The sequence below is a fragment of the Rhipicephalus microplus genome, chromosome 2, assembly GCF_043290135.1.
Source record: "Rhipicephalus microplus isolate Deutch F79 chromosome 2, USDA_Rmic, whole genome shotgun sequence".
NCBI lineage: Eukaryota > Metazoa > Arthropoda > Arachnida > Ixodida > Ixodidae > Rhipicephalus > Rhipicephalus microplus.
The window spans coordinates 37,169,311-37,192,156 of NC_134701.1; the positions used below are offsets into that span (position 1 = coordinate 37,169,311).

A 22,846-nucleotide genomic window follows, 5' to 3' on the forward strand; every position below is an offset into this window, starting at 1 on the left:
TATATTCACAGATGCATTTGTTGTGGCATCGCCCCGTCTGACCTATGTAGTCTCTCCCACATGACAAAGGAACCAGATAAACAACAGCAAAACACTCCTAGTGAACATGTTTGCATGCTTTTTTGAGCATTCTGCCTTCTTCTGTTTGGTCATGAAGAAACAGATCTGGCCTAATTTTGTAGGCGTGGAAAACGCTACATCAACACCTTGCCTCTTAGCCACCCTTTTTACATTGTGTTAAACATTATGCAGGTAAAGCATAACATACACAGGCCTCTTGTCCTTTGACATTTAGGCCACCGTCCTTATATTTTTCAAGAAGGCTTTTGCATGCACTGGATATAATCTGTGTTCGGTACCCAGTCGCACCGAGACGAACTATCTGGTTCTCGAAGCTTTCTAACATCAAATGTGGGCAGGACTTGTCTAGAGCTGCTGCGCAAGCTGACAACACAATGCCCTTTTTGATTAGCTTTGAGTGCATGCTTTCAAACGGCAACAGGCCTTTCTTGGATCTCGGACTGTACTTATAGCATATGTGCTCCTTGGCAAACCTCATCCGTAAATCTAAAAACTGGATCTCATTTTCTGCCGGCATTTCATGCGAGAGCTTCAAGCCACTGGAGTGTCTTGTGAATACCTCAAGGACACCTTTCACAACTAGTGCACACGTTCACATGGTACCCTTTCAAGCACAATCAGGTAGACAGCGATAACGCTAGAACATTCGATGGCAAGAGTATAAATGCCGACGAACTTCGCCGCTTGTAAGTAGTTGATCGACGGCCGACGCTCCGTTCGCTGCTATCAGTCGAAGACTGCTACTGTAATCAGATTTTCCGTTTAGCGGGCACAGGTTCGCCCAAATAAACAGTTAAATTCCAACACAAAGTCTCCTGTCTTTGGCCACGTCACGACCCCGTGACAATATATATGGCGACTAAGTAGGTGACAGAACTCATAAGTGTGCATGCTGTTATGACCGTAGTCGGTAGGCGCCATGCTGTCGCTGAGAAACGTATCCGAGCAGCGCTCGCACGCCCGGAACCCCAGTTCTGTCAGAACCAGCGTCCAGCGGCGGGGTGTGACAAAGGGATTAGAAGACGGTCCGTGTGCCAATGTCCCTAGAAGCCATTCCTCCGGGCCGGCTTGTTTAGCGAGACGGCGAAGTAGACCGACTGCACAGGTCGTGTCTCCGCGATTCAAGTATCTACCCCTTGGCTGCCCTTCCTGGGAAAGGCGGAAGAAGCAACCCGACCGTCAAATTGTTTCAGGAAGGAACCCTGTTTCCCCTCTCTTCAGAGCATTGTGTCAAGAGGTGCAATAACTATTCGGCGGACCACGTGTTACTGAATTATGCCCTGTGGGCAGTGTCTTGTGTGTGTGATTGGCGTTCCAATCAAGGAGGAGGAGGAGCCGGACAGTGTTTAAAACGACGCTGCAGAGTGCTGGACGTCGCTCTGAATCATGTAACGGTTCAACTACCACGCTCGTGGCTTGTGAAACTCCCAAGCTCTCTACGCTGTGAATAAGTGTAAATAGTGCCATAAACATGTTTGTTTTTGGTATCCTCATCTTGTCAGCGTTCGTTTCCTCAACCCGAAGTTGTGCCACGCTACCACAAGAGACCGGGTAGACCCCGGTCGGTAACAACTGGTGATCAGCGCTGGGATTCGGAGCGACTACTGGTGGACAGCGTCGAGATCCTCGACAATGCGTCCAACGCTCAACCAGTTAAAGTGACACTGTTTTTTGCAAATGCTGCGGACGAAATTGCGGCAGATGTGTCACAGAACGAGCGCTCAAAAAGAGCGCGCCGGCAACTCTTCGCAACGAAATGCCGGAGTGACGCCGCGAGGTTAACGATAAAAAAAAAAGAAAAAAGAAAACAAACATCCAGACTCCCCGGGCACTACTCTCTCCCTCGGAAGCGTAGATTCGCCGACGAACCTCCTCACCCCACAACGGCGGCCGAGCAAGCACTCGAACTTTCTAGATGGAAAGGGGCGTGGTGAGGCCAGCGCGGACGGCCTTCGAGCCGTCTCGCCCTCTCCCCAGCCTTCGCTGTGTATCGCGCCGACGAAATGACGAGAACTTTCTAATCTCGCGCTGAGGGTATTTAACCGAGCAGCGGAGATGAGAGATCAGGAGAAGACGGAAGTTAGCGCCAGACCGCGTAGGGTATACCGCCGTGTAGTCGGCGAAGGTTTTGTCCGTAGAGACAAAACGGGAGAAGATGATTTCCACCTGAGGGGTGACGACTCGAGCTACAGGCAAGAGTGTGTGTTTACCGCTATTGAGCGAAGACGCATGGCAACAGCTGCGGGTGTGAAGCCGGCGTGTTTCCGGCGAAGAAGTTTGAAGCTTGGAGAGTGGCCAAATTGAAGACGCGAGGTTTCCTAGAAGAGAAACTTCGAGGGCAGCGGAACGACAACAACGCTGGACTTTGAGTGAGTGATTCTCGGAAGAGTATCATCCAGACTTTTGTTCCAAGAACTTTGGACTGAATAGGTTTCCTATCTTTTTAGTCTTTAAGTGTCTTGGTTGTTCAATGCATGCGACTGCATTGTAGTGCCTATTGTTGTCTGTGTCCGTTGTTTCGAGTGTGGCTGATTTTACTGTGTAGTACGTTGTTTGATTGGTGACATATTGTACTCAACTATTGTGGAGTGTGCATACATGTGTATTGGTTTTGACCTGCCATTATTGAGAATATAATTTTGTTTGTTTATCGACTCTCGGCTCTGACTTGTTCTTTGGGCCACAGCCGGCGTCCGCTGGCGCGCCAAAAAGGACCACTTCTAAATTGTCCACGCTTTCGTGGTGCGGTTCGGGGGGCCGGTACTTCGGCCCTTGGAATTAGCCCGGCGATCGCCTCCCGAATTAACGGGACCCGTGCGACAAGATGCGATCATAGATAGCAAAAATTTGGTTTTCAAGGCATGTGCACAGCCGGAGAACGCGGATTGAAAATGGAACTACTATTTGCTGCAACCGCAGCTCACGGAACTGTGGTCGCAGCAATGCGATAGCGATGTGCAAGCTGCGAAGGCACGCGGCTGATGCAGCGGTAGATTAAAGGCAATGAAGACATAAAAAAAGGCTAGAAGTGTTCTGGTGTTCTTGTTTAAAAAATCTAGTAACGTAGCGAACCTTTGACCTGCGCTTTCATGGCAGCCAGCTGCGCCGTCCCGTCCGTTCACGTGTGTCCCAGGTAGAACTGTTCACCGCTATCAAAACTGGTGACAGTGCCTGAACGGCGTGGGGTCCATCAGACTGATGGTGGTGAGGCATGGGTTGGAGAAGCGGGGAGGGGATGTCAAGATGTTAAGAGTTGGTGAGTGACACAACTTGTCTCCTGACTTTTGAAACGAAAAAAAACAAACAAACAAGTCTGTTTATCCGAAAGAGTGAAGCAGTTAACGTGATAGCATCATTCATCATCATCATGCCCCGCCGCGGTGATCTAGTGGCTAAGGTACTCGGCTGCTGACCCGTAGGTCGCGGGTTCGAATCCCGGCTGTGGCGGCTGCATTTCCGATGGAGGCGGAAATGTTGTAGGCCCGTGTGCTCAGATTTGGGAGCACGTTAAAGAACCCCAGGTAGTCAAAATTTCCGGAGCCCTCCACTACGGCGTCTCTCACAATCATATGGTGGTTTTGGGATGTTAAACCCCACATATCAATCAATCATTCATCATCATGATCATCAGCCTCACTACGTCCACTGCTGGACAAAGGCCTCTCTCATGTTCCGCCAGTCAACTTGATCCTGTGCTTGCTGCTGCCACTTTATACCAGCATACTTTCTAATCTCATCTGCCCACCTAACTTTCTGTAGTGAGCAAAAAAAAATTGTGAGCAGTCTAAAAATATAGCATGGTGAACCATGTCAAAGACCTTTGAAGAGTCAAGAAATATGACATCAACTTGTTTTCTGTTTTTAAGTGAAGAAGCAATGTCGTGTGTAAATTGAAGCAACTCTATTACAGTAGCATAGCCAGCATGAAAGCTACGCTGTGACCGTGAAAGTATATTGTGTGCATTTAGTGCATTCTACAATGTATTAAAGACTAGAGTCTTTCTTGGGGACCTTCGACGCAAAAATTTTGGTCTGTCTGTCTCTACATCTGTCTGTCCGTTCTTAACAGCATCGGGTACAACGGCCGACGCCATCCACAGCGCCCACCAATGTTGCTCAAGATTTAGCAATCATACTTGTGCATTTGTCAATTAAAAGCAATTATTGTGCATGTCTGGGGCACCATAAAAACACGTTTGTCAATTAAAAGCAATTATTGCGCATGTCTGGGGCACCATAAAAACACGTATATATTCTGCATGTGCGTCTTTTACTAGAAAAGGCATGCATAAGTAGTTTTAAGGACCATAGCGTTTATCACGCTGCGCTGACCATGCAACGCTTGCACGAACAAGAGAGTGTTTCCAACGCTTTGCCAAAACGAGACGGTGGTGGCACCTACCCATCGCCTTGCGTTGTACACCTTATCACCTCTAAAGACGGGCAGGCACACTCGTCTCAGAGCCACGTGCTTTGTTTTTGTAGAAAACTGCCAGATGGCGCTCACGTCTCACGTGTGACGTGATTTGATGCACTCATTTGCCTCCGCTGCACGCTTGAGGCGCTCTAACGCAGTGCCTTCAGAATACCATTCACCGATTTTCTTGCGCAGAACATCAAATAAATGTTTTGTTCACTCTCTCCACACGCAAGAATATCGTCTTTCGACGGAATTCGCAGATTATCGTGCAGATACAGGGCCAATTTTTTGTTAGTGATGTGCTCCAAAAGTTTAGAGCTGATAAAAAGAAAAAATATTGATCTAGAATTTCCTATTATTTGCTGGTTTCCAGACTTAAATACGGACGTTTGCCAATTTTCACAGCTGGGGAACTGCTGCAGAGGTTACTGATTTTTTAAGTATTACAGTAAAATAGTCAGCACACCATTCTGAATAGCACTTCAGAAACATGTTTGGAATACCGTCTGGGCCAGGTCGTTTCGAAAACTCAAGCCTTAGTATAAGCTTATGTACTTCAGAGGAGCTAAATTCAAGTTTAGAAAGAGAAGGTAGTTTGTTGCATGCAGAAAATGAAGGGATGATGCCATTATCAGTAGAAAAAAAAAGATATCCAGTAATTAATAAAGGCATTTACTATTGCTTCGTGGCTTGAGGAAGATCAGTCATCAAGAATAAACAACGAGGGCATAGAAAATGCAGAAGTAATTTATCTCTGCAACCTGGATGGATTGTTTCCTTAAATGTAGCGGAGGCACATCTAAAGTAGTAGTTATTAGCTTCTTTCATTTTAACTTCTACTTTACTTCTCAATGAATTAAGTGAAGAAGCATTAATATTACTCTTGGAATGAATTCGTTAGTGCTTTTGCAACAAATGAAATGAATTTTATATTTATAGTACTATGGGTGTCTTGGGTTCCATTTAATATACTGTTGTGCCAGTGGCATAGAGATGAAGAGGACAAAGCAGATAGACTGGCGTGGACTAAGCTGTGTGACTGGCGCTGCTCGCCTAACCAACTGTAAATTTATCTGTGTCTACTCTTCAGAGTCGGTCTTCTTCTAGTAACATATTTGGTGGAGTGGTGCGATCCTCGTCCTCGCCACGGAACTCCGAAGTGGACGCTTGCTCCCGGCTTTCAACATGACCACTCAAGACTCTCCTAGATTTTCTCCGCTCCATTGCCGGAGTCCTCCATTATGGCGTCTCTCATAATCATATTGTGCTTTAAGAGGTTAAACCCTACATATCAATCAATCATCAATCCTCTCCAGTCGCCCGGCTCTTGCCCTACCTGCCAACCCAGTGGCTACAACTATTTTCATGGCGCTTCCCGCCCTCAAAGACCCTAGCGTGTTCTTGTGCCGGGTTCAGATGTCGACCAATGGCTACGCCTCTACGAATGAGTCATTGCCACTTATAGGAGGGACCCCACGCTCATGCTCGTCAACGTCATCTTTTACCTCGATGAAACCTCTCGTGTCTGGTTCGATACCCATGAGAATACCATTACCAGCTAGGACAGCTTCAAAGAACATACCGTATTTTCGCGCGTATAACCCGCACCAGAAACTCAAAAATTTTAGTGGCAAAGTGGAGGTGCGGATAATACGCGGGGTTTTTCCTATAGTACTGCTTCACAACAATGTGTGTTGTGCTGTGAAGCCCCTTAACAGTGTAGCGAAGGCTACGGAGGCGGTTTCCGTAAATTCGTGTTGCTCCACAACTAGCATGGCAGCTTACGGCCGATTTTGGTTTCGCTTGCTTGCATCGTTCAAGCCTTTAGAAAAACATTTGGGGAGAGACAATTCGATTGTTCAGTGTAAAATCTCACTGTCACACCACAAGTATATTTTTCAGATGTTCACGGCCGCTCAGTGACCCTCCACATGTCCCTACGTCACGTACGCCATGTTTACTTTTGGAAAGGGCTTGCCAAAAGGTGGTGCTAAGAAAGTTCCATAATAAATAAAGTTCCATGATAAATAAAGTAAGTTCCATAATAAATAAAGCAGTATTTATTTCAGAAAGGCGAATGAGATATTATAGTGCCTATAGAGATATTATCAGTAAATTAATGTACTACTTTTTGACGTGGTAGCAGGCATGCATTTCGGTTCCGTTGTTTCCAGGGTGCTGTTACAGTGTACTAGAAGGGGCAGTGTTGCCAAGTTGTCGCCGAGTGTGAGCGTTCGTTACCTTGCTGATACCGCTAGTTCACCACATCCCGACGCTTTCGCCAAGCCTAAGTCGATCTGTTCTGTCACCATGAGTAGCGTACGGCGGCAGGTCTTCACGGCACAGCAAAAGCTTAAGATCATCGCCCTCGCCAAGGAATTCGGAAATCGTGAAGCGGGAAGACGGCACGATGTGGACGAGTCCTGCGTGCTACTGTGGACAAAGAAGAAAGAGAGCCTACAAGTTGCGCACCGCAACCGTAGGTTATTTCGTGGCTCCAAGACCGGTGCCTACCCTGAGCTGGAGGCGGAGCTAGTAAAGTTCATCGAAGATGTAAGAAGCAGGGGTCACGCCGTATCGACTGAGATGGCCCAAGTGGAAGCGCGGCGACTTTTGAGGGAGCTAGGCCTACCTCACGAGTTCCGTGCAAGCCGGGGATGGCTGCACCGCTTTATGAAGCGGCAAGGGCTCTCAGACGGCGGACTACAATATGTCAACGCTTGCCGGCTTTTTATAAGGAGAAGCTGCTCAAGTACCAGAGATATGTAATTGTCCTGTGAAACCAGCACAATTACATTTTCTCGCAAATCAGCAATGCGGATGAAACTCCTGTTTATTTTGACATGCCGTTGGACACAACGATTGAGAAGATGGGCAGCAGTTCGGTGAGCGTGCTGACCGGCGGGAACACGAAACTGCGCATCACAGTCTTCCTTTGTGCTGCAAGCCTCCGGAGCTGCAAGCCTTCGTTCCCACAAGTAAACTGCAAGTACACTTGCTTGATGCCCACTATAGCGTTAATAATAAAAATTTTAGGATAGTAGGCCAGCATTCTCTATGCTATTTTTCATCATTCTTCTTAAAAGCATGGTATACGCTAAACTATTGCGAGAAATTTTGTGTCAATTGTTCATGCAGTGGCTGACAATGATGAGGAATTATGGCTTAAGTGGGTGTGTGCCACAGTTAATAGAGGAACAAGAACAAGTTTTTGTAAGGGGTTGGAGCATTGGACGACCCACTCGTTATGCTATTTGCATTGTGCGACGACTGCTTGTTTTTTCGCTGTTTTAAAACGCTTTATAAGTCGTATTAACGCGACTGCTTTCCCAACATCAAGCCTGCCTAAGGCATCGTCGTGCTCTGGGGACCAGTTTCGGCGGCCGCTTTTCACACCTCATTCTAGCCACCCTGACAATGGACCAGAAAAAAATAAGCCTTGCAGCTGAAGCGAAGGTGCTTCAGATAAACCAGACCTCACCACACAAGGAAGACATGCCGTGCCAACATGCACTATAAGACATGTGAAGGAAGGCACGCAGCATCCATGTGTCGGCCACATACACCTGCAGTAACGACATCTCAACAGCCAAATGGCAGTGACAGGCCCGTACGTAGAAGCGTCCAACTTGACCGCTTAGACGTCATGAAGTTCTTTAACATGAATGCACATCAAGCTAGTGAACACAAGTGCATGCTACTGCAGACAGTCTTTCTGTGAACAGAGAGAAAAGACAGTGCGTGCTAAGCTGGACAATGGGAGCCAGAGAACATTCATCCTGAAAAGATTGTCATGGAAAGTAGTGGGCGAGATAAAAAGAAGATGCGAAAGAATCTCCGTTTCATCGAATGGAGGAGAGAAAGAACTGGACATGAAAGTTGTTGAACTCAACGAGAACGTAAACTACGATTGAGGCTCTGAAGATAAAAGTTATATCCTGCGACGTGCTACCATTGCCATCGTTGATAATACAAAAAAGAGTATGATTGCTAGGAACTTGTTTGGCTGATACGAAGGTGGGCAATGAGAGAAAAAATCTCAGTACTTCGATAATGATTGGAGCTGCTTATTAGTGGACCATAGTCTTGGGTCGCATTTGCAAGACTTACAGGGGTAGAATAGTGCACATGGGTTTCGGAGCAATCCTGGCAGTGGGCAAAGTGCTTTTTGCAGCAGCCAGAGAGATGCTTGGGAGCAGGCTTGGAGCAGCCAGAAGGGTCTTTTCTAGCAAGTTTAGAGCAGCATGAATATTCAGAGTAGCTTTAGCACCGTTAAAAACACTTGTGAAGCTGCATTTGTTTAATGCTGCATTTTTTAAACACTCAGCTAAATTGTGCAATAGTCTCATTATTGCGTTAGAAATTATATGGACACACCCAGCCAGCTTTTGTCGTTTCCGCCAAATCCCGTATAATTTCGATATTCATAACATACTACTGCGCATCCTATGTTCTATCTGCAAGTAAAGGCACACAAGCGGGGGCAACGAAAGTGGCTGAAGCAGAGGTCAAACGATTTGGCTTATCTCCACCGCTAAAAGGATGCCTGTGATAGCATTCGATACCCCCTTCCAGGAGGCCTGTAGTTGAAGCAGAGAGAAAGCACTACGCTTGTCTTGGAAGGTCATTGAAAAAACAGCATATCTACGAAGTGAATAATGATTAGTGGGGCAAAACGTTCGTCCGTCTGGATCCACGGAAGCACGAATGGAGTGAAGGTTGCATGGATGAACAGAAGCATGGACGAACAGAAAGACAGACAAACGGAAGCATGGATGGCGAGACGGACTCACGGGCAGGCAGAAACATGACACATGGACCAATGCACGGATGGATGGACGCACGGACAGATGGAAGCATGGACAAACATACAGATAGACGGACGAAAGGACGGACGGAAGCATGGACGAATGAACAGACACTTCACCCCACTCATCATGATTCACTCCGTGGATATGCTATAAAAACCATCAACGCTATCTAGTTATATTATTCCCAAGGATAGGTTGGTGGATGCTATGAACTTCCCCTTTACAACGGGGCGGTGACAAATGCGCCACCAGGCTTGCAAAAAAAAAAAAAACGAAAAGAAAACTTTCTTTTTATGTTGGCCTAATGCCTTATCTACATTGATTATTAAATCGATCTTATTAAAACAAAGGAAAATGTAAATTTATGTTGCATCCCTCTGCCTCTTTAGGCAGAGTGACCTCATTTTCCAGCTATTTCTGTCCTCCAACCACCAAGCCCAACTTTCGCTTCTAGAGCAGTTACATGAGATCGGATCCAGATAAGTTAGCTGCCAGTGTCGCTTTGTATAACCTTACAGTTTGCTGCTATTGCATTCATTGCTCCACACTTGTGGTGCAACTGCAAAGTACAGCTGCCTATGTTCATTTTTTGTTTTTTCTACCTGAATGCGCAATTTTCAACCGCGGACCACCAATCGCCCGATCCTCAACATCCGCGATCGTCACACCATTGAATAGACTACTCTTCAAAACACATCATTTCGATGAGCCGGCCGATCAAAAAAGATGTCATTGATTGTTAATCTCTGTTTAGCCTAGATGGCGTCGTCCTCGTCGTGGTGAAGTGCGCTTCACAACTCAAGGACGGCTCCGCTTACAACAAGGAATGAGAGGTATATGTAGCATGTTTTTGTAAATTCAATATATTTCCGTTTTGATTACTTTCCTGAGCTTATAATTTCTTACTGTTAATGTTTGTGACTGCATACCTAAGGGAACGATCTTTATATTAAGCTCTATATGTCAAGTAGCCCTGACGCAGTGATAGCTTTTTGTCAACATTTTTTTTACGTTACTGTGTGCATCTAAGCATGCTTGGGATACGCATTAGATTAATTTTTGTAAGTTACACTGCATATTGGCAGCACCATTTCACACGCGTAATTTTTCGGGCAGACTTTCTCGCAACCTTTGTTGTCATTACTGGCGTACTATGACTTTTGATATCAATGAAATACTCCAATCATAGAGGTTTTATCTTGCAATCTGCAAGGGCAAGATAATAATTGTTGAGAAATCTTCAGTTGGTCTTAATCGGAAATGTATGTGGAACCAAGCTATACCTACTCACATAAAAATAGCTTGTTGGCTGTGTCTATAAGCTAAAATGCATAATGTTATTTTTTTTTTTCCTCGAGGATTTAGTCCCTCTGCTCTCTGAACTGATAGCGCTGCGGCGAGGTGTCTTCCGTTGTTTGTAAGCATGTAGCCGTCATTTCCTTTTACGTCAACAGATTCAAAACTGTACAAAATAATTCACAGAGCAGCATAGATATGACATGTATACACTGTTCTAACTAGTACGTGCGTTCTTGTTTGCAGCACTTACGCCAGCGCGAATAGAAGCAGGCTTGTACCACACAAAATTTCGAGTGATCAGTTCACTAGTAATGAAAGAATGAACTTTGGTCGAACTATCAGGAGCGTGATAGTTCGTGTGACGCTGGCCCTGACGACGCCATGGTTCTCGCGCAGCCGCTCTAACGACGCCATCGGAAATAGAAGTCTTGGAAGGGCGTGACCGGGGAGTTTTCGGCACCAGAAAGATGTCGCTTATTCAAGATTCGAGCCCTACCCCAAGAACGTCCCTTTATTCTACTGCTCGTGCCTAACTTCTACCTTGTCTTCTACAACTTTCTGGTTCTTGTTGCAGCCAATTCGCAATCATCAGCAACAATTACCTAATGAGTGTTTAGAAAAGGCTCTGAAAGGCCGCTCTTCTAGCTTTCGTTGTGACTGTGCTGCACCTTCCGCGCAGGCGTGGTGTTTTTTATTGAGCAACGTGTCATGAAATGATGATAAATGTATGTTCAAATGTTGCACGCACAGACCCGTGAAGGAGTTTTAATAACCAGATTTTTATTTACCAGATTTTTATATAATCAGTTGTTTGCCCTTGCGCAACAATGCCAACTAGAACATGCGTATTAGCAACGTCAGAAGCTGATATGAAGCGCTGATGTTCACGAGGGTGCTAGCCCTGAACAGCGCTACACATATCAACTTGAGCACATGGCAACTAACCATAATTTACGTTAACTCGACATGATGGCTCTATCAAAGGAGTACGTATGGAATATTTATAAAAAAAGTTGGGTATCAGCACTGCAGCCACTATTCATGTTTCATGAACATTAGTGTCTATTTGAAAAGTAGTTCCAAGACCTGGCCTAGCTCTGTGGTAAAATGTTTCATTGCCACGCAGAGTGCTTCAGTTCAGTTCCAGCTAGGACCCTGACATTTGTTTTTTGAAATCCTCGGGTCGACACAACCAATGTCTGGTATTTCTTTACACTCGCGCGTTGACAATGCCTATGTGTGTTCTCGTCGTTCCTGGGTAGATACTAAGTGTCAATTAGTTGTGGCACACACCCGCATGGCAGCAGCATGTTCCCGCAGCTTATACCCGCCTATGGGTATGTGGCACTATCTGGCAGGAAGTGTTTGACGACGTATGCGACAGGATTGTTACTGTATTCATGTCTTGACGAGCATGTCATATTCGTCAAACCATCTTAGTCTCCCATGCTAATTTTGTTTCACGCCAAGTTAAGTGGGTGACCATGAGAGCACCCAAACGTAAGCGGCTAGATAGATAGATATGCTAAAAGTCGCCGAAGCTTGCTAAGAAATGCTTCGCATTCAAAAGCACGGGGTAGAGTGATAGCATATACACTATCTCGACAGAGATAATGAAGTGGATGACTCGCATATTCTTTTATGTGTTGTGCTGTCTTAGCTTACTTCGCCTGGAGACGACAGACAGCATAAAAACCATTTCCCTCTTTGAAGAGGCCATATGTTCTTACAGCAGTGCTTCGTAGTGCTAGGCTGGCTATAAATGTATTAGTTGGAATCCTTACTTAGTATAATATTCTAATTTGTAACTATCGCATTTACGCTTTTACTGTTGCAGTGACACTGCAAGTTCTTCAGGTTATTGGTTTGCAAAGCCTTACTGAGAAGAGTTATATATCCTTCTCGCTCTATGGTATATTTTTATTATATTTTTATATATTTTTGTTTTTCGTTCAGTATAGCAGCATCTACAACGGCGCAACTGTCATACAGTCGAACACAAATTTATTGAACCCACATATATAGAATTTTCCGCTCTATTGAACTCGTAAATTATCCCCTTGAAATTCCTTTGTAAAAGTATAGAAATTTGCACGTTTATACTGAACGGAATTTTTACCCGTCTTCACATATATTGAACGCTGTGGAGCTGGAAGCTGCACTTCAGCAATTGCCCCCCCCCCCCCCTCGCGATCTCCCGACGCGAGTTGGAAGGTGCGTTTTGGCAGTCATAGCGCCTGGCGACCTCCATGCGGCATTACGCCTCTGCCAAAGCTCGAAAGGCTCGAAGAAAGGTAAGGGCGAGAGGGCTTGGACTGCACAATCTCTAACTTGCGGAACGTTTTTTTTCCTCTTCTCTTTCTCATGCTTTCTCCTGTATCCGTCCAATTAGAGAGCAGGTACGAAGGAGCCACTCTTCTCCTTCTTTTGCCTTTTCTATTTTGTTGCTGTTTTGCTAGTTTTTATCAGCCAACCACAGCTGCGCCTTTTGCTGTTGCCCTCGCAGATGGCCATCGCCTCACGAGGGCTTTGTTGCTTCCACTGTCCCGTCGCCTATGTACCACCGCATGTGCAGCATTTCTCTTTTGCATGCATAGTGTACATAGCTGCTGCGAACTTCTTGAATTGTCAACTTCTCATGTAGCTATGTCCAGCTTCAAGAACCGCAAGACCCTTGACTTTGCGACGAAGTTGAATGCTATTCAGCATGTTGAGGGGGGCGAGAATTGTTCGACCGTCGCGGACGACTTCGGAATATCACAGTTACGTTCCGTTTCGTTCTTTCCACTTGCCTCTCGCTTGTTGCGCGACATTTGCTGCTGCCGCCAAGGAAGCCGAAGACGAGAACTTTTCATCTGCTGGCACCTTGAGGAAACGACCGCTCCGACATCATCTGGATATAGAGACGTTTATTCGTTTCTCTTCTCTCCTCACTGTCCCTGCACCCCTGGTTTTATCCCCTGGCTCCCCATTCAACCACTCTTCCAGTCCAATCGTAACGCACCACTCTTATAGTCTAATCAAAACGCACAGATGTGTCTCTCCTCGCCACAACCTCGAAGACCCACCGCCTCTTGCCCATTCATCGGTTCTCCGCCGTCGCCCAGGTTTCTTTCACACCGGTTTCCGGAATGGTCGACGACGGGAGTTGCCAGGTCGTGGAAAAGCGCCTCCGAGTAAGTTCCCGCGATGTCGGGTTGACAGGCCATCAATACAATTGGCCCCTGCGCCAATGTCGTCGCCTCCACTGATTCTGATTGTCCGGCGGACGCGTACGTGTACCTTCCACGTGTACCTTCCACGTGTACCGGCCACCTGCAGCCTGGCTTGGTCTCTTGTAAGGCGCCATAATTGAGCCCGACAGCGGCACGGGAGTTGTCGCGTCCTTTGTGGCCAGCAGACAGTCATCGTCCCGCATTCCGCTGGCCCTGCTTCCTTGTTGGCGAGGGGTCGCCGGCCGCTGGGTGGGTAACATAAGGTACTCGGGGAACTCACGAAGTTCGAGCCCAACAATCACGTAACACTCTGAGTACTTTGTTGGAAAACAAGGCAGATATGAAGGCAAAGGCAGGGAAGCAGCGAATGTCGGTAGCCTGTCATGTCGCCCTTCTGCCCACGGGAATGTAGAAAAGACACTCTATGCCTGATTTTTACAAGTGCGCGCGAAGAATATTTTGGTGGATGGCCTGATGCTGATCGCCAAGGCCAAATCGTTTGCCGCTGCACTCGGCGAAACAACTTCGCCGACAACAGCGGGTGGACTCATCGATATAAGCAGCGTTGCAACATTGTTGGCAAAACAAATTCTGCCAAAGGCAAAGCTGTCAGCAGCTAGGGCACCCAGCAGTGGATCACAAAAGGGTGGCTGGAAATCTCCGCGTTTTCTTCTGCGGAGATCTTCAATGCCTGGCGAGACGTGAAGACGGACACAGTGGTCAACTGCTGCATCGGCAAGACAGGCTTCGAGACGGCGAAACTTGCGGAAACCGGTGAAGATGACGACAAGCACATAGACGGCAGGTTTCGCAAGTTGTGGTCCCGCTTCCCGGTAGCAGTTTCACTAGAAGTGTTTGCGGACAACTTTGTGCAAGGGGACTGCAATGTTAAGGCCGACAGCTCATATGAAGAGGAGGATCGTCCGGACAAGGTGCCGGCTACATGCGCGTACTCTGCCGCTGAAGCGGCAGCAGCGTTTGGAATCATTTGCCATTCTATCGAAACTAGCGTCAAAATTTCGGAAACAAAGATGCAGGCCAAGATTAGTGATTTTTTTCAGGCAAATAAATTATTCTGTTGCGGCGTGTATGCGGAATTAGTTGTCATTCTTGAAAGTGCCTATGGTAGGTGACGATCCGCTACAGGTAAGCTCTTGGGGCCTCTATTTTTTATATCAAATTTTTCATATATCGAAGTAATTCCCAGTCTCCTTCAAGTTGCATATATCCGTGTTCCACTGTACTACCAACTATTATTAGATGCGGAGCATCTAATACTCGAGGCTTGTAGTGCGGCGCCGTCCGCAAGCTTCCTCCTCCTTCTTCCACCATCTGTGCATCCCTTCCTCCTCTACACACCGCGCGCGCTTCACTCCTCCACCATCTGTGCACCTTTCCTCCTCTACACACCGCGTGCGCTTCTCCTCTTCACGAACATTCGCTAGCTGTATAATGTAGCGCGCATGCGCCGTCACGCTTCGAGAACATCGGCAGCTGACGCGCGCGCATGCGCCGTCGCGCTTCGAGAACATCGGCAGCTGACGCGCGCGCATGCGCCGTTGCGCTTCTCCCCCTTCTCGAACATTCGACAGCTGACAGTGCATGCGTCGTCGCGCTGTATATATACTCAAGGTCGGCGCTCGCTCGCTCGGTTGCCGCTCGTCGGTTGGTTTGTACGACGCGTCGACGTCCAAGGTCGCGGTGAAATGAATTCCAACGAATCCACAAACACAATGATCGACGTCCCTTCGACCAGCGCCGCCCTTTCGCATACGTGTGTACGTGTTCACTCATTTAACACCCCCTCCTACAACCACGTTAACCAATTTAGCCATTGACCAAAGTAAGTCGTAATTTAACACCCCATTTCACTACCACGTTAACCAATTTAGCCATCGACCCAAGTAAGTTGCACTTTAACACCCCTTTAACCAATTATATGCTCCGCATCCTCCTCAGTGTTCCCCCGAGAGAAGCTGCGGGCAATTTTTTGTTCTTATAACCACATTTTGGTTTTTCTTTTTCAGTTTTTTGACATGCGGATGTTATTTCTGCTGACAGCCCTCTGCGCCGACACCAGGTGAGGATGTGCATTGCATGTGACTAATTTAAATGACCAACTGAAATGCAGTCTTTGGTAGCCACTATGAAAAGGCAAAATAAAATTGTTCTGTGAACTAGATGACAATAAGACATAATATCAGAAATGATATTGCTGCACGCATTTTTTCAACTATAGAATATTTTGTGCTTTATTTGGGGCTAACTCTTGCTGCTTTAAATAGTCTGACATCAATTGCTCCTAAACCACGCAGTAGGTCAGGCAAGTTGCCTTTTGTTTTCCCATTGTTATTGCCAAATGTATCAATGCAAGCTTCTGAGCTTTTTTTTAATGCTTTTGTAGTTTCAAAAGGCTGCCAGCTTGTGCCACTGTGGTGCTGTGTTGTAGATATACCATGGACTGCTTTTGACTGTGTTCTGCTTCACTGCTTCCATGCAGGAAGCCCTAAAATAGATGTTGCCTGTAATTGCTAGCTTCAATGAAGTTAACCGATATGACTGCTATCTTGTGGTTCACAGGACCTAGATTTTTGCGTCACTAAGCATGATATTGTCACCACTGATTCTAGAAAGACCTTAGGAATGAGTAAATGGGAGCCAATTAGTATACGTATTAGTAGTTAGGAAAATTAGGGCCATCTTTTCGAAGGGAACCATGATGGGAAGAAAAGCAGCAGTGGTGCGCATGCCCTTGACCCGGCTGAAACGGGCGTCGAAACGGGTGCTGGAATAACGGTTGGAAGCGAAACTCAACGTAGCGTTTACTCGAAAAAATGTTTCTTTGTAAAGCAAGGACAGGGGAGGCGGGTTGGGTTTCGTGAAAGTATTATCGCAGATAAATCAGCCGAAAGAGTGTTTGCACTCGACGTGCCGTTGAGGGTTTGGGCGGTGGAGAGGGTGAAGCAATAGAGAAGTGTGTGTTGCCAGCGGGCGGATGAGCAACACCCCCTGGGTGTGTTGGGAGGAGCCCGCAGCTGCTGTGAGCGAGAGAGAAAGTGACGCCAACACGCAGCTGCAACATGACCTACTTGTCGTCGTTCCAACAGCTGTGGTGGGGGAAATGCGTTGCAGCGCGTTAGCACTTCGACACGAACGGACAGCGTTACACAGGCTAGTCAAAGAGCTGCTTCTCATCTAAAAAAGCACTGCAAAATAAACATGAACGAAAAATCATACCGAATTAGGGCTGGTTCTGTGAGAATTTATTTTGCACAGTTTTTAACTAAAGAGATCTACATGCAGTAGTGACATGAGCCCAATGGCCCCAACAGATGGTCACACAGATGCCGGTGCTGTTGTGTGGTTGGCGCACACAGGTGACGGAGAGACGAAGTGTGTTGCTGAGAGTCTAGATACAAACTAACTTTATTGTTAGTTAGCTCGGTAGACTCTGGGACCGATTCTCCTTTTCTTCCCTCACAGCCCCAGGGTTGGCAATAGTAGGGAGGGAAAGGAATGGAGGGAAAAGAATGTCTGCGACATGCTGGAAGCTCTATCTACTGCGCCGCTATAGGTTAAGTGATCTGGCACGCCTGTCACTCTTTCACTGCATGTGTGGTAAAATTCAGTCTCTTGTGGAATTCCCATGTCCGTCGCTCTCATTGGTGTGGGATTTGATACTGTTCTGCAGGTTTTAGGTGGATAGGTGGAGATTGCTCTTGCAGGCCAGTTGGTTTCCATATGTGCCGGCTTAACTCTGTCTGTTGACACAACTTCTTGGAGGCCGCGCCTTTCTAAGATAATCGTCTTCTTTCCATGCAGATAACACTGAACGATCCATCTTACGGTGCCTGTAGTGGTCTTCATACTGCATCGTTATGCAGAAAAATGTGGCGTCGGGACTCGAGTTCGCTGCTCACGTATGATTTTCTTTCTGTGGGCTGTAGTGGAGGTGTAGGCCAAACTTTCATCATAATCTGACGTAGGCTTAATGCATGATGCATAGTCACCTGCAGGAATGTGGGCTTGTTGCCCGTCAGGCGCAAAGAACTCGCCAAGCAACGTAGGATCTTGCCGTAAATTAGTTCTGCAGCGCTGCATCCGAGGCTTGCCTTGAGAGCGATGCGTATGCCCCAGAGTACAATGGTCAGTGCTTCGACCCAAAGGTGCTGCTCGCTCGCCATGAGTGCCACTTTCAACTGCCGGTGGAATCGCTCAACCATTGGATGGTAGGCCGTCATTCTGATTGAGCTTCGTCAGACATGGTCAATAATGCACACTCGAATTGGTTTTCTCTGTCAGTTGTGTGGCTTACGGCATGCCGAAGTGACTGAGCCAGTGACTGACGAAAGCAGAGGCACCACTTTCGGCTGTGATGTCAGGAATGGCAATAGCCTCTGCCCAATGCGTGAATCGATCTACACAAGTTAACATGTACATTTGGTCCTAACAGGGTGGCAACAGCGCAACGACGTTGACACGCACATGGTCGAATTGAGCATCTGGCTTGGGAAACATATCAAAGGGCATCACAGTGTGATGCTGTACCTTGGAGCGCTGCCACGAGAGACACTCACAAGCTCATTGTCAGGAATCACGGTTTGTGCCGGGTCATACTAAACGTGCTGTGAGGAACCTTTGGAAAGCCCGGATTCCCGGGTGCGACTTTGCGTGCAGCGATGCAAATACCTCAGGACAAAGATGCATGGTCACAAATGGTTGTGGCTTGCCAGTAGACTTGTCACAGCAAAGGCCTTCTGTACATGGTGAGGGGAACCAGTGCAGGTTTAGCGACGTCGACATTTCTTCTAGGCGGCACAACTTGTCGTCATAGCGTTGAACAGCCACCGTTTTGTTGTGGTCTATTTTTGTGGGTGAGGTTATGGCGCTGACTGGGCTACGCAAAACACCATCGGCAACAACGTTGTTGACTCCTTTGACATTGCAGATATCAGTGGTAAGTTCAGGTATGTATGACATCTGCCACAATTCACATGCGATATGGACGTCTCCCTCAGTACTCAGTGACCGCAAGGCATATGTTTGAGGTTTGTGGTCTGTAAGGACAAATAACTCGGTACCTTCAAAATAATGCCGGAAGTGCCGGACTGTCGCATAGACGGCCAACAATTCGCGTCTGAAGGTTCTGTACCTCTGTTCAGTGGCCGTCTGTTTCCGGGAAAAGAAAGCAATTGGTTGCCATACTCCTTTGATGCATTGTTGAAGTGCGGCACCCACAGCTGCATTTGATGTGTTTACCATAACGCACTGTTGAACTACCGGTTGCATGTGAGTGAGGAGCGCCGCGTCGGAAGACGTCTCGATGTCCTGGAAAACCGCTTGGGTGCCCTCAGTCTAGTGGAGCTCCTTAGCGGTACTTTGGTGTGTTGACAGCAGGGGTTCAAGAGGCTGAAAAATAGTCGCAAAATACAACTTTCAGCTATGCGAGTTGGTTCATATTTGAAGGTAAACTTGTGTGTACAAATAAAGACAAGGATACCGAAAGTGGGCTACAACGGGCTACAACGGGCTCTTTCTTCATTGTTTAATCTGCTCCTTCGTTGTCAGCCTTCAAACTCTTTATGAGCCACATACAGTCGAACACCGCTACAACGAAAGTCGTTACAACAGAATTTCGACAACAACGAACATATTCTGATTTCCCGTCAGCTGCCTATAGAAAGTAATGCAAAAAAATTTTCTATATAATGAATGCATTTTGATCTGTATTTCCGCTTCAACGAACTTTTTGAGAAAAATTCTTGGACTGAACTGAAAGTGAACAATCGAGTACTCTCATCAGAAGGCCCTTCCGAAGCTGTGAAAGTCATTTTTTTACGGTTCAACAAAGTCTTCGTACACGAAACAGGAATCGCGCGAAAACTTTGAACCACTGCAATTCATAAATTTGCGCCACTGTGATTCATAGCCACGCATGGTCATCACGCGGCTGTGCGAGACTGCACAAGATCCCACGGGATCGCCTCAATTGCTGCTATTACCTCTAGTTCGACTGACCAAATTCTATAACGCTCTACTCTGTTTTGTTTTTTTTTCTGGTGTGTGTTCTGTGGAAATGGCTGCGCCGTTGAAGAAGCGTAAATTTCTCATTCTCAACGAGAAGGCATGGGTGATTCCTGAGGCAGAAAGTGGAAAAAAAAAAATCGAACATCGCCCATGATTTCGGCATTTTACCGAGCTGACTGTCCACGGTGCTGAAGAACAAAGCTTTCATGACTCCATCCAGATGGCACTCGCTTCAGGTACGTCTGCACAGCACAAGAAAGTGATGCTACCCAAACATGACGAACTTAACAAGGCCGTCTAGACTTGGTTTGTGAAAGCATGGGTGAAGAATGTGCCACTGAGCGGAGCGATTGCACAGCAGAAGGCCCTGAATTACATGTGCTTGCTTGGCGTTGATGATTTTAAAGCCAGCACGGGGTGGCTTAGCCACTTTAAAGCCCGACATGCCATTGTTGGCTATGTGCTGTCTGGTGATTCGGCGGACGCAGATGGTGAAGCTGCATCGGCATGGATGTCCAATGATGCCAAAAGCATCCTTGAAGAGTACAGTTCATCAAAATTCATAACGCTGACGAGACTGGTTTATTTCATGAGTCGCTGCCTTCAAAGACGTTTGATATAAAAGGGCAATGTTGCCACGTTGGCAAACACAGCAAAAACAGGGCTACTGTGCTACTGTGTGGTAACATGGAAAGCTCCGAAAAGTTTTAGCCCCTTGTAATTAGCAAAAGTGCCAAGCCACGATCCTTCAAAGAAACTAGGGTCTTCCAGTTTAATATGTTGTCAATAATAAAAGCATAGGCAACACGTGCACTTTTCACCAAATGGGTTGCCACCTTTGACCACGACATTAAGATGCAACGCGGCAAGGTGTGTTTGCTGTTATACAACTGCTCGGGCCATTGCATGCATGACATTCTAACCAACACAGAGGTGAACTACTTCCCTCCAAACTGCACATAGCTAATTCAGCCGTTGGACTAAGGTGTGATCGTAAGCCTGAAACGTTGCTTTCGCAGCAGATTAATGCAGCGCATTCAGCTCAACATGGAAACTGGCCAGGAGACGAAGGTCTACCTACATTTGGTACTTTAAATAATGACCCGTGCGTGAAGAACATTGAAGCGAGACATCATTTCAAACTGTTTCAGGCACTCTGGGTTTGAGGACAGTGAAGCTGTGACCGGTTCAATCGAAGCTGAAGATGAGCTTTTAATTGATTCACAGTGGACGACCCTTCAGGAAAAGGTTTTGTTCCTGCTGATGTCCAGCTCAATGGCTTCGTAAATGTTAACACCAACGTGGAAGTCTAAAAGGGGCTGACTGATTCACAGGTCATCACGAGCATGAAGAAATATGACGCCTCGTCGTCTGATGAAGATGAATATCCGCAAGGCAGAATGACTTCTTCAACTGCTTTGAGAAAAAAGGATTCTATTGATTTCATCATAAGTCATCGGAACACTCGACGATGACACTGCAGTAGCCCTTTTGACAGACTACGAGATTCGCGTAATGTCTTTGCTTGTCACAAAACTTAAGCAATTCAAGCTGACTGACTTCTGGAAATAAAATTTTCAGTAAGCGTAAGCTTCCCACACTTGCTGACTTGGTCATAAATACACAGTGAATTTGTGATAGTTTAGACCACTTCATTGCGGCAGCGAATGGGCCGTAAAATAAGCATTTCCCGACTGAAACCCTTCTACTAGCTTTCGATATTAATTTGAGCCTTCCGAAGTGTGATATCGGTTATCAAACGAGCCATGACTTAAGACCGTCGTCACGATAAAGCGCTTTAAAAGCAGAGCTTTCTTTCAATAAAGCAGCATTCGTTCCTGTCTCGTCCCGGCATTCGTGTCTTTCCTCGGCCACGATAGAACAACAGGCGACGATGGACGGGATGATAATACGATCCTGAAGCAAGCACCGGCACAGCGGTTGAAGCGGAACGGACGACTGGCCCAAGCACAGAAGGCAAGCGTTTCAAAATGGCGATCCCGCTAGGTTCGCAACGTTTCGAAAGCATGCCAGAGTTTAAAGCGAGCAGCGACGACATCAAGTCGTATTTCGAGATGTTTGAGAACTTTGTGGAACTTAATGAGGTTCTGGAGACAAAGAAGCTGAGACTGTTCTTGAACATAGTAGGAAGCACAGTGTACGGGGAGCTCCAGAAAATTTTAGTCCCTGACAGACCTACTGACAATACCTTCGCAGAAATACAGGAGGTTCTAGAACAATACTACAGTCCTGAGTATTCTGTAATCGTCGAGCGTTGCACATTCAACAATGCATGCAGAAGGAAAGAGAATGCGTCGGTCTTCATAACAGAATTGAAACATCTGGCACATAATTGCGAGTTCAAGGCGCTCCTAAACGATGCGTTAAGGGATCGACTTGTGGTAGGACTGCGCGACCATGCGACTCAAAGGATATTGTTCGCAACTGAAAACTTAACCTCTGAAAAAGCGTGCAAAATTGCACTTGAAAAAGAACTTGCTGCCAAGCGAACCATGGAGCTACATTGTAAACCAGAATGCTCGACCGATATTAATGCGGTCAGTAGGAAAACACAAGCAAAAACCAGGCCGTCGGCACATAAGAACGAAAGGGGTCAAACGAAGACCACTTGTTATCGCTGTGGGAAAGGGCACGATGCAGACAAGTGCTGGTATCGCAGCGCGAAGTGCCGCATGTGTGCTAAAGCAGGGCACCTGCAAACGATATGTCGAGAAAAGAAAAAGCGTCCGGTGAACTACGCTGAAGCGACAGACGAGGAATCAGACGATTCGCAGACGTATCACTTCGTGATGTATGCTAGAGATGGGAAACGAGGCTACAAAGTGTCTTTGCTGATTGAAGGGAAGCCTATTTCTATGCTTTTGGATACGGGCGCAGCTGTCACATTGATGCCTGAAAGTATGTTTAAGCAATAGTTTTCGCAAACTGCATGCAAACCAACAAAGGCAGTGTTGAAAACTTATACAGGGCAG

General features: G+C 46.7%; 1 protein-coding gene across 5 annotated transcripts in view; it reads left to right on the forward strand.

The window, feature by feature from the left end:
* Positions 1–22,846, forward strand: part of ric8a (ric8 guanine nucleotide exchange factor A) — a 401,642-nt gene that overhangs the window by 151,578 nt on the left and 227,218 nt on the right. For all 5 annotated transcript variants that reach the window (XM_075886381.1, XM_075886380.1, XM_075886383.1 and 2 more), the window contains one exon: positions 15,854–15,906. In XM_075886381.1, the coding sequence (XP_075742496.1) occupies positions 15,854–15,906 (53 nt within the window). The remainder of the gene's footprint in view (positions 1–15,853; positions 15,907–22,846) is intronic.